Below are 12,388 nucleotides of genomic sequence, written 5' to 3' on the forward strand. Positions count from 1 at the left end.
CTTCTGTGGCCGGAGCCCACCACAACTGAATGAGTCTAGCAGAGCAGCAAATGAATCTCACTCTGTTTTCTGGCCTCTTGATTTCCGCATTTGTAATCCCTTTTTCTCCCTCAAAGTGCTTCTGTGAGTAATCCATAACACCCCAGTGAAGCAGCAGGCTTTTCACACACTTGCTCACAGACGTGCTATTGCACATTTCCACTTAAAGCGCAGCACCTTAATCTTAATTATAATGTCAGTAGACCCAATAGAAATGCCCCTTTTAATGACTGCACAATAAAAGAACATGATTTAATTTATCATCATTTTAATGATACGTATCCATTTTATAGAAAAATTATGACCTGAAGCGTACGCATATTGTCAGAGACACTTATCACAATATAACTTTTTGTCAAAAATTAAATAGCATTTTATCTCATTTGTTTTTTGTTTAGTTGAACAAAGTTTTCCTTCTATTTAAGTTTGCTCTTTTAAAGTAAAGGGTGGCATGTTTTCAGTTTTCTTCTTAATTGTGTTAACTTGTTTTCCATACTTTACAAGGTGGTTTGTTATACTGTAATATTTACAATATATATTTATTTTAGAAAAGAAAGAATGACCCAAAGTTCATCATATATAATATCAAAGACTTTTGCCAATACATATTTTTCAGTAAGACATTAAGTATGCTATTATAACATTTTCTTTTCTTTTCATTTAGGGTGGTGTATTTTTAAATTGTAAATTTCACATTTTGCACCAAAAAAACCCCAAACAAACCAAATTTCTTAATTTTAATAACTTACATAATTTAGTACACTTTACATACATTTTCTTGTCATTTAATTGAATTCATTTTATTTCTGTGCATGCTCATTTCAAGAAAAGGGTGACATATTTGTGACATTTTTGACTCATATCCTCATTTTTTTGACTCATTCTCCATATTTTGTAGGTGTTGCGTTGCTGCCTTCTCCACATCATCCACAAGGGGCGCTACATCACTGCCAACCGCCGCAGCATCTTTTTCCGATTAGCACACAACGCGGGGGAGATAGAGGCCTACTGCAATGCCCTGTGCCAGCTGCGCGCCCTGCTCTACTTGGCTCAGCGTATGCTGCACGACAACAGCCACGGTAACCTGTTCTTCCAGGACGAAAGTGGCCTCAGCGAGAGCTTTGTCCGTGAATACTCGTCCATGCACAAGGGCTGCTTCTACGGCCGCTGCCTGGGCTTTCAGGTGAGATGAGCTGCATGGCACCATGGCAGGGGTACAATGATAAATGGATAGAATGATAGATGGAGGGGTTAGAAATTAAGATTTCAAATGTTGCTGTGGGTTTAGAAAGATATTAGATTTCATTTCACAATGGTACATACAGACTAGGGCGGCCACTTTTCAAAAATGATTGATCAAAGCTTTCTGCGCTGCCTGTCTGTAAAGCCTCTTCCGTCCACACTCGGGTGGAGCTAACTCTTTGCTATCTTTAGTGTAGAACCCATAATACTTCCACATGCTGCTTGTCAGATGCTTTGGTGTCTGCTTGATTTTCAGGACAACTCTCTGCTGGACCACATGATCATTACTTCAAAATGTCTGCTTTGCTACTAGGCTGTATATTTAAAATTTGAACTGGTTTTTAAGGTTCCAATCCAATCCCCAAATTTGATAAAATATCACAATTTTGGTTAAAAAGTGACATCCTTATTACAAACGGGTAATTGAATTTAACCATAATCTTCCTCATGTTATTGTCCTTCTTTATATTATATTACATACATATATTATATACACACAAAAGCTGTTGCTTGACTGCTGACTTGGTGGCAAGTGTGTGTCACTTTGTCAATTTAACTAAAGGATTTCAAACACCTGTCACAGAATAATACATTTGTCACTGTTGGTGGATTAACAACCCCTGTTTGCTGTGAGGTAAAACCTTGATTTTTCTCTATGGGCTCTATGAGTGAGCAGTTTAACAGCAAGATAAAGTAGCAAAACTTAAACCTGCAATATCTCTTGTTGATGATGCCTTTTTTTTTACTGAGAGCGATGTATGTGTCTTAAACTGGTTTGGAGTCAAGTGCTGTGTTTCCATCATGGCTGTTTGTCTGAACACACGTTAAGCTATGTATGAGAATAGACTGTGGGCTCTTGCCTCAACTTCCACGGGATATTTACATTGTTTGCAAGGCAGTGACGTTTTTCTGTTGCCAAAACAAGCCCAAAGGGAATGGTGCCAAAGAATGGTTATTTTGCTACTATTCCTAATGGAAACACAAACAAATGATTACCGTGCTGTACCAAACCAAACCGTTCGACTTGGTGGAAACACCTCATACAACCACGCTTCATAAACATGAACAATCCCTTTTAAAGTCTGTTTTGTTTGTTTTTGTCTATGATCTTTCCAGTTTACTCCAGCTATCCGGCCCTCCCTCCAGACCATTGCTATTGGACTTGTGGCCTTTGGAGAAAACTACAAGCGTCATCAGTCAGGAATAGGTGGGTATAATCTCGTCTGCAGTTGCACCCTCTCATCATACAGCCACCTTGTTGTCATTCATAGATCATACTCGTTCAGCCTCTAGGCCTCCTCTGCATCACTCCCTGGCCCCTGACTGTGTACCTTTTTGATGTTGTATGTGTTTGGATCGTAGATTCCCTGTCATCCTTAGCAGTTCTGAAGGCTAGCTCGTGTGATTCTTCTGTATTTGAAAATGCTTTGAACATGCACACAGTGATGTACAAACATAGAGATGGAAGAACATACACAATCACATTTGCACCACATACACGGACACATGTCAAGAATAATTATCCAAAAGGGAATTGTTCAACTCGTGTTTTTTTTGTGCTCTCTGCTGCAACACAGTGGAGGCAGGAGGTATTGCACCATATGGTGAGTGGACTGGAACCTCGTCCCTTCCTTGTAGTCTGTTAGTAATTTGAGAAGCTATATAACTGTATGGGGAAGCAGCATTCATCCCATAATTCCTCTTTATTCTTATTTCTACTTTACATTAGCATTAGCTGTCATGTATCAGTATTTTTAATGCATTAAGCCTGAAAAATAAGCCTAAAATTCAGATCTTTCTTTTCTGCTCATCTTTGATTTCTCATAGAAACATAGTCTAGGAAAATCTTGCTGTAAGAAAGTGAAAGATGATTTACCTGAATGAGTTTGAATGTTCTCACGTTTGCAGTGTTTAAACACTCTTTCTTTTCTGTAGGGCTGCAACTATCGATTATCAAAATCAATTTGATCTATCAGTTATTTTCTTGATTAATCGAGTAATCGTTTGGTCCAGAAAATGTTGCGAAAATGTTGATCATGAACCTTGTTACGTGGTAACGTTCTCAAATGTCTTGTTTTGATCAAACCAAAATGATTCAGTTTTAACGATTTCTTTGTTATATGATGCAAAGAAACCAGAAAGTATTCACATTTAAAGAACTGAAAAATGAAAAATGGACAAAATACTTTGCATACTCATGTTGCAGCAGATGCAGTAAGTAGAAGAGAGTAGACATTCTCTTCATTGTGCAGAAAAAACATGAAAAATAACAAGACAACTTGAGAAATCTGAGACACTCAGAACGGCGATAGGTAAAAAGCCTTTAATATTTCATGGCTATTAAAATCAGTCCTGTCCTCCTTCCTACTGTTTGTCTTTGTGTCATCTTTGTACTCATCCCCATTAACCTTTTAACCACCTCCTCAATCATATCAAAGATATTGTTCTTATCTTTGACTTCCACTCTTTGACTATCTTATCTCTGTATCGCCTACACATTACATACCCTTGTCATGTTGTCATTGTTTGTCCCATCCCTCCTCAGGTGTAGCAGCCAGCTCTTTCTTCACCTCAGGGAAATACGCCATTGACCCAGAGTTGAGAGGGGCAGAGTTTGAGCGCATTACCCAAAACCTTGACGTTCATTTTTGGAAGGCCTTCTGGAACATTACTGAGACTGAGGTCCTGTCGGTGAGTCAACTGTTGATGCGTCTTCCTTTTAATGCACACAGACAAAAAAAGACAACTGTAATTTACTCGCTCTAGGCCATGTGCACAGTATGGGCACTGCCATGTTTTTCATTTTAAAGCTGTATCAGAGATATTTCACTTCAGTCTGGCAGAAGTACCTTTTTATCATTATGCTTCATTGGCCTACAGGCTGTTAGTAATAATAGAGTGAAATTGAATTTATTCATTGGGGTTCATGATTTATTCAACTGGTTTCTCTTCCTCTCCTGTGACCTGACTTGCTCTGTAACTTTCTCTGCCTTTGTGTCTTTCTGCTCATATCTGCCATCTTTTTTTTCCCTTCTTCATTCTTATTCCACCAGAGTCTCGCCAGCATGACATCCACCACAGTTAAGGTGAACCGGGCTCTCTCCGTGCCCCCTGTGCCCTTTGACCTTCCCTTGGCAGCCAATCACAGAGCGTCTGTAACTATCGCTCCACCATCGGCTCACATCGGCACCGCTCCAGTCCAGATGAGGCTCATCTCTTATGACTTGCGTGAAGGACAGGTACTTATACCTTTAATGCAAAACTTGCTGGTTATTTGTCTCACACTGTGTCCGATCGGATATAAAATTTGAAATGTAAGATGTGACTTTTTAAGAGACATTTGTACCCAACTCAATGGAATAACGGGCTAAATATCAACATTGGACTACTTTTTCAGTGGTATACACACCAGATGGAGTACTCACAAAAGAACATAAATGTAGATGAGCGGTACATATTTTGTGGTAAATAATTTATGAAAGATTTTTCAGTGAAATCAACAGTATAGTGTGTGAATATTTCTAAAAACAAGTTTAGAAACGAGGATAAAAGGCATGAATGTGATAGTGTGGTTATCTCCTCTGACAACCATGTCTCCGTGAAGCAAAAGAGTCTGGTTTGACGGTAATCTGAAGGAAATTTAATGTATGAGGAAAGTTCAGTCATTTTGTTGCATAATGGGAGTTTCTGCAGGTAGTGGCAGCCTTGTTTCCTCATCCTGTTCTGTATTCACCCTCTGGATCCCCGTTTGCTATGACTGTACTTGGTAGAGCAAGTCCTCAGTAAACACTGGGTTTATCGTTCAGGGAAGGTGAAGTTGTTTGAAGGTCCAGGGAAGCAAGCTGCATGTCCAGCAGAGTCTCCTGTGAGTAGCTTGTCATGGGATATGCTGGTATGGTGCAGATTGCAAATGCTGGATCCAGAAGGGCCATCAGGATACACACACTTGATAAATACTTCCACCAGGTAGTCAAACTTATTGTTGGAAAATACTGCTATTGTCTTGCGGAAAACGGCCATGAAAACCACACGGGAACAGCACAGCGAGCCACTCAGAGCTGAGTGCCCTAAACAAAAATGAAACACTATATTTTGCCTGAGACAACTTCCTTCCACTAGTGGAACAAAGTTTTAAAGCTTTAATTTACCAGTATTTTAGCATATTTTTCAAGTAAACATTAGCATTGTAACATATCAGTGAGTTTAATCCCTCACTGTGTGTAATAGGTCTTGCTTTCTTCTCCACATCCTATCAATTCTCAGTGATCAATCAGTGCCCTCTCTTCATCCTATCCTGGCACTCAACCACACACATTATCAGAAGAACTTTCAGCCATTCATCTTGCTCCGACCAAACAAAACAACAGACTTTTAAACTATATAAATAGATAAGCGTGCGTCATCAGAAGCTGCAGCTTCCCTTCCTCCCCGTTTCTGCCAATAATTGGGTAGATGTTTGTGTGTTCATGCGTTAGCAGGAAGTCCTGGCAGCAAGCTGCTGCAGAACAGACAGGTAATACATTTAACAAAGGAACCACGGTGCTCACATTATCAATAAAAGATATCCACCCATCCATTTTATATACTGTTTATCCTCGCAGGGAATCGATTGAAAGGCAGTTTCTTAGAAAAGGGAAATATCAAAGTCTCATCATGTCATCTTGTTTATATATCGGATATTGTTTGTGGTCACCTTCATCAGGTCATTATCTGATAGAATCCCTTTCTGTCTCACTCTCTCTAGGACAGTGAAACTCTTCTATCTCTCTGCCGCTCTGAGGGAGGAGCCATCTCTCTGTCGCTGGGGCTGAAAGCCAAGCGCCTCCCTTCTTCTCCGTGCTTGCTGCTCCACTTCCATGGAGGAGGCTTTGTGGCGCAGACCTCCAAGTCACATGAGGTGAGATGTCTTTTTAGACTCCATAAAAAACTGTTACCACTTTTGTTTCACAACTGTATTTGACCTATTATGGAATAACAGTTGGTCATGAAGAAGCACTGCGCCTTCACCATTATACATCTGTTTTGTCCAGATCCAGTGTGCGAGTGTTGGTGACATCTAGTGGTGAGACATGTAACAAATGGAGGGTGGCCTTCACCTAACAGATAGGATGTTCCCCTGCACTGGTGCTGTATACACACAAAAGGCTCCCTCCGTCACGTCTGATGGTAGTGCTCGACAGAGATGAAGGGCTCAGCATAGAAGTTACGCATTGCAGCTTAAAAGGTTCAAGGATTTGTTTTTGTCGTCATTATTATTCTTTAATAACCTTTCAGGATAATATTAATTAAGTCAGGCTTTCTTAATCCTGGTCCAAGGGACCCACTGCCCTTCATATTTTAGATCTTTCCCTGCTCCAACACATTTATTTCAATCTGGTTTGTTGGAGTAAGGAAACTTGTGAAACATGCAGGGCAGTGGGTCCCCAGGACCAGGATTGAGAAACCCTGAATTAAGTGAGAGAACAATACTTGTGCATCTCCTTTGGGCTCTGTTTACAGCCTCACAGTTAAGCTTGTAGCATCATAGGGGGCTTTGTCTAATCACAGGGCTGTTCAGAGAGGGATCAGACGCTCCTATAGGCTGTGAGACTAATACTACTCGATATACAGCTCCCGTGTGTCGACAGTTTGCAGCTCCAGCACAACAACTTGCTACACTGCAAAATAACCTTAAAAGGGAAAAAGTGCAATAATGCAGTATATGCAATATTATCAGGAGGGATTATCAGAGATGGTGAGATTGCCTGTGGTCATCTTTTGCATAAGCAATGAGCGCACCTGTCAGTGTGCATCTGATGGGAGGATCCCAAAACATGAGTACTTTAATGACCTGCAGATGAAATTCAACAATCTTTGCAGCAAGTATTTCATACTGTAGCTTTGAACTGTCTTAACTGGTACTTTGTAACACCTTGAAACACTTACACTAGGGCTGAAAAATTAACGGTACCAATACTGTTCAGGTGCTTCATTAAATTTGTCTCTTTGCTGGCCTTAGTGACGATATCTATTTTACAAATATTGCATCGCACACTACTAGCATTCATTTTGTTTAAATGGAGCCACACTTTGACCACGTTGTCACAGAAACGTGGGACCGAAAAACAACGCATATTTCGATACCGGGTACTATCGAAGCATTTAGGTCGGTACCATTAAATACCAGAAGTTTGGTACCCAGCCCTACATTATTTTATCCTGGTTTGTAGCCTCACCTTTTTCCCTGCACTGATGTGGTCATCTGTGGCTGTGTGCAGTCTTTATGTGGCACTAGGTTACTTTAACTACTGCAAGACAGGCCTCTGTGAAATCACCAGCGACATGGGCGTCCTTGATCTGCAGCTGCATGGCAACCAGAGGATGAGGGAGCAATCAGAGAAGGGGGGTGAGCGGGGCTGTCATGTTGAATTAACACAGACTGGTACAACCCTACAGAGCAAGATCACCCTGGGCACTAATGCAAAACATGTCACAGTATCTTTATCCCGTCGTCTTCTACTTCTGGCTTTTTGTTACATCCTCACTTTCTCTCTTTCTATCATCTCACAGAATCCCCTCTGTTCATTGTGTTCACTCTCCACAGCTCCCTCTTGTCATATTTGGGCAATATGTACTTGCTTGTACTTACTTTTTTATTAGGTGTCAGCCTTTCGCTTGCTTAACTCCTCAGGCAAGGCCAATGAAGAGACGGAGGAGGAAAGAGAATTTTTCATAAGGCCGAGGTCACTGTTGTTTTCTTATCCCCTCTACTGTGGGGGAATCTCTCCTGATTTGATTATGATTCACAGGGCTACAGGTTAATTATACAATATAAGCTCTGTCAATGAACATGTTTTTATAAAGACGGAGATACTGAGCGACGTTTGCACATCAACGACAACGGACACGGATAATTCTGAGATGAATTGTGCCTTTCTCTCTCCAGAAGAATGCAGAGGTGCTCATCTCACTGAGCACCTCAAACAACTGCAACTCCCCCTTAGTGTGGTATATTGCAAACAAATGATGGACATTATATATCACTCTTGACACCATGTAGACAATTAAATTAAAATTAAATCAGTTATCATGACGTAAATCCAATGATCACAGACTAAACTAGACAATTGTAAAAATGTCAGACCCATCTGCGCTAAAAGAGAATCAAATTGAGTCGTGACCATAAAAGCTGAAATCAAATTGAATGGAGGATTTGAAGAATCTTGACAACCCTAGTAATTTGTGAAAACACCCCCATTAGCACTTGGTACTTTCCTCCAGATGAAATTAACCATAGACTGTATGAAATTAACGCGGCAAAATAATCCACCAATCAGAATATTTTTCCAGCCAGAACTTATCAACCAATCGACGAGGAGTTTACAGCCCGGCCCAAAATGTTGTGAACATGACTACAGTATGTCATTTTATTTAAGGTTTCTGCATCTTGTTCACTTTATCCCTTAGCCAAGACCAAAATTATCTGGTGCCCACTGATGCTAAAACATCACATGAATTGATACCCTAGCATCTCTGAATTTAACATCTTGGCAAAGACCACACACACACACACACACACACACACAGACACACAGACACAGACACAGTGTTTGGACAGAGGAGCTTTAAAATCTGAGATGAACTGCTCTGCCTGAGAATGAGTGGGACTGCAGCTCCCATCAATACAGAACACTACTGCAACCCATTTAAATGTTACACAAAATGGCTGTTGTTCACACTCTGCTAAAGTAAAGATGCTCTGATGCATTGACGCGATGCTGATACAGACACATTACTATCAGCCAATTCTAGTCATTGGCCAATAAATGAGATTGTCCCATGTTTATTTGCAGGGTTTCTGTGATATACAAGACCCGCTGCTAAAAATGATTACATTTGGTCACTGCTGCTTAATGATGAAAGCGTGACTGTGGGTTTTATTTATCCCACATCAACAATAGAAGGTAACAACTTAATCTAGGCCAGCTCCCTGTGGCTGTTATTTCCTATCCTTGGTATTATCAGTCATATATTTTTTTTGTTGAGCTGTAACATCAGATGCTTTAACTGAGTCATTCTCACTGAGACAACTGAGACAACTGAGTTGGGACCCACAGATGGGTTGCAGGATTTTTGGGTGGTGGCCAATGCCAGATCAATTTGCAAAATTGTTGTCCAGCTTTCTTTGCAATATTTGTATTCAAGTGTGATTTTCTGTTTTCCCAGAAATAAACACAATGCACAAACTGTTGCATTGATATGCATGCTGCTCTCTTCAATCTCTACAATGGACAGGGATTCAGTTTAACAGCAAGCATGGCCTTTCACGTTATCACTGTGTGAGTAAAATGAACAACAATAAGATGATATTTATTCATCAAATATACATTTCTTGGAAATAGCTGGAGAAAAAGTCCAAAAATATTATATTACACATAAATTGACATAGTGAGTTAAGATCAAGACCTTACAATGATTATAGAGACCCAACAGGAACACAATGAGTTAGCAATTGGTGACAGAAGAGGAAGAAATCTCTGACAGAACCTGAGTGTACGAGCCTCTGCCTCGACCGGTTGACTGACGTATAGGAGGGTGTAATGGAGAGAAGAAGATGGAGGAGAGATTGGACACGGACACCAGGATTGGTTCCATCTCCTGTGGCCCTTAAGCCATAGATGAAGTTTGGATGAGGATGATATTAACGGTAATGTTAATAGAAGTAAACAAAAAAAGGTTTTCGAGCACAAAAAAACAAATATTTGCCATCACCAAATATTTTATTTTAGTAAATGGCGTTGGCTCAGATTTTCCCCAGTTGTTGTGTCAGTAAGCTTGTTTTCCTGCACCCACACACACATGCACACCTTGGGAGTACCTTTGCTGACTGGCACAAACCCACACTGTCGGACCTGAGCAGTTGTTGAGCTGTATGCACACACACACACACACACACACACACACTTGTCAGCAGTCTGCTGTGTTGTGACAGGCAGTGCTTTAATAAAGCTCAGCTGACGTTTTGTTTTTTTCTTTTCTTCCATACTGAACCACTGGTCTGTGAGGCGACATGCGAACATACCCTGTGCTTTTTTCCAAGCATCGTGAGTGAGGAGCTGTCACTTTCACCGTCTTTCACCGTCAGCCTTGTCATGACTATTGAAAAAGGTGTTGGGAGAAGATAATGATGGAGCAGGAAAGAAGGATTGGTGTGTGAAGGGGATATATATTTTAGTCATGACAAGTTTTGATGCCTTTCTTACTTCTCAAGGTCACCACGTAGGTTTTCATGACTGTAGCGACAAGAACTAAAAAGAAAACTAATCAGTATTCTGATTATCAGTCTCCTGATAATTATTATTCCCTGTAAACACTTCAATCCTCCTTGTCTCTCCGTTTCCTTTGTACTGTGCAAACTAGGACATGTGCACACTTTTGTTATAGCCACACAAGGATAGAGGGAATGGAGGTGACTATGACAGCTGTGCTTATTCTCTATATTCTCTTGTCCAGACTCTAAACCAACGAGCAGACAAAGGACATCAGAGGGGCTCATCATTTTCATATTATTTTTTTGCTTTGTTTTTTAAAGGTTGTCCTCATTTGTCATGTATCAACATTTATTAACTTTCATATAATGAATTCACTCCTTTGTACTCTTGTGTCTTGTGCAGCCTTATCTGAAGAGTTGGTCCCAGGACCTTGGTGTCCCCATCTTGTCAGTGGACTACTCTCTGGCTCCTGAGGCCCCCTTCCCCAGGGCGTTGGAGGAGTGTTTCTATGCTTACTGCTGGGCTCTGAGAAACCACCACCTATTAGGTACCAGCACATCACTGCATCATTTATACTTTGGGTAACACTTTAAAATAAGGGTACAAAAAAGCTGTAACATGTTTTTACTAACCTTTTATTAATGTTATTCATTTTAATGAATTTATCAGGTCATATTATTATTCAAGGGTCTATAAAGCTTCTGTACTCAAGTGATTTAATTTATGTATAATTGCACTATACAGGGTTCCCACGGGTTTATGAATTGTACCTTTTTTTTTTCAAGGTTTTAGAAAATTGCCCTGAATATACGTGAATACGTCCATGAAAGTGCTTGAATTTTGTGCAAGAAATTAGTAAAGCTGATATTTAGGTAAATGTCTCCCTTGTTTGTTATGAAGCCACATACTGTTTCATGCTCCCTGCATTGCTTGATGTACGTAGACTAGGCTTACGCAGAACAACGTCAAGTCATAATAACTAGCAGTGTCTCTCCGCTGTTGACGTGAGATTCCATGCAGAAGAATGAGTGACTTTAAGCAAGAGAGGGCAAATGACGACGTGATGCCTGGGAAATGCAAATTCCAACATCTCTGTCTCACCAAAGAAAGACTGACTTTGACCAAGGTGCCAAGAACAATCACTTGTCCACATGCAGAGCGTCCTGCAAATCAATAAAAGTGGACACCATGGGCGAAGCAGCTCCCATTGTAGGCGGTGCCAGCACATTTGGTCCTTGAATTTGAGGAACTTGGTCCTGGAAAGTCCTTTAAAGGTTTTAATTTGTTGTGGACCAAGGTGTGGAAACCCTGACTAAAAATATTACTTAACTGTTATGCAGATAAGTAATAATTAAGTAATTATTACACAAGTTATTAGTTGTGCAATTGTCCGCATTGTGCCACACTGTTCACGTCATTCACGTTTGTGCTTTTTGTACGACTTCGTACGCCGTTGACCAATCACAGGGCAGTTCACAGAGATAGACATTTGCTGTTTCAATGACAATTTCATTTGAAAATATATAACCAAATCCTTCAGCATATGGTGTCAGTGTCTTTCTGCTTTGGGTTTGCTGTTAACATAGACAAGAAAAGAAAAGACTATTTTCATTGAAACAAACTCAGCATTTTAAAGCCCACTTTAAAAACATGTTCTTCTCCTCTAAACCAAAACATCCATTACTACCTAGAGTGTTGAAATGGATCAATTCAAAAATAAATGAAAACACAATCAATTATGAAAATAATCCTTAGTCGCAGTCCTATTTTGATCATACTCATACTGCCTCACACTAGAGGATTTTGGTCTCAATCTTCTGATTTGAAGATATTATCTAACAATTTTCTTGTCTTAT

At 40.2% G+C, this 12,388-nt stretch overlaps 1 protein-coding gene across 6 annotated transcripts in view; it reads left to right on the plus strand.

The window, feature by feature from the left end:
* Positions 1 to 12,388, plus strand: part of lipeb (lipase, hormone-sensitive b) — a 40,419-nt gene that overhangs the window by 11,850 nt on the left and 16,181 nt on the right. For all 6 annotated transcript variants that reach the window (XM_058647249.1, XM_058647251.1, XM_058647254.1 and 3 more), the window contains 6 exons: positions 938 to 1,222; positions 2,398 to 2,488; positions 3,827 to 3,972; positions 4,335 to 4,520; positions 6,026 to 6,178; positions 10,935 to 11,079. In XM_058647249.1, the coding sequence (XP_058503232.1) occupies positions 938 to 1,222; positions 2,398 to 2,488; positions 3,827 to 3,972; positions 4,335 to 4,520; positions 6,026 to 6,178; positions 10,935 to 11,079 (1,006 nt within the window). The remainder of the gene's footprint in view (positions 1 to 937; positions 1,223 to 2,397; positions 2,489 to 3,826; positions 3,973 to 4,334; positions 4,521 to 6,025; positions 6,179 to 10,934; positions 11,080 to 12,388) is intronic.

Source organism: Solea solea, chromosome 13 (assembly GCF_958295425.1).
Source record: "Solea solea chromosome 13, fSolSol10.1, whole genome shotgun sequence".
NCBI lineage: Eukaryota > Metazoa > Chordata > Actinopteri > Pleuronectiformes > Soleidae > Solea > Solea solea.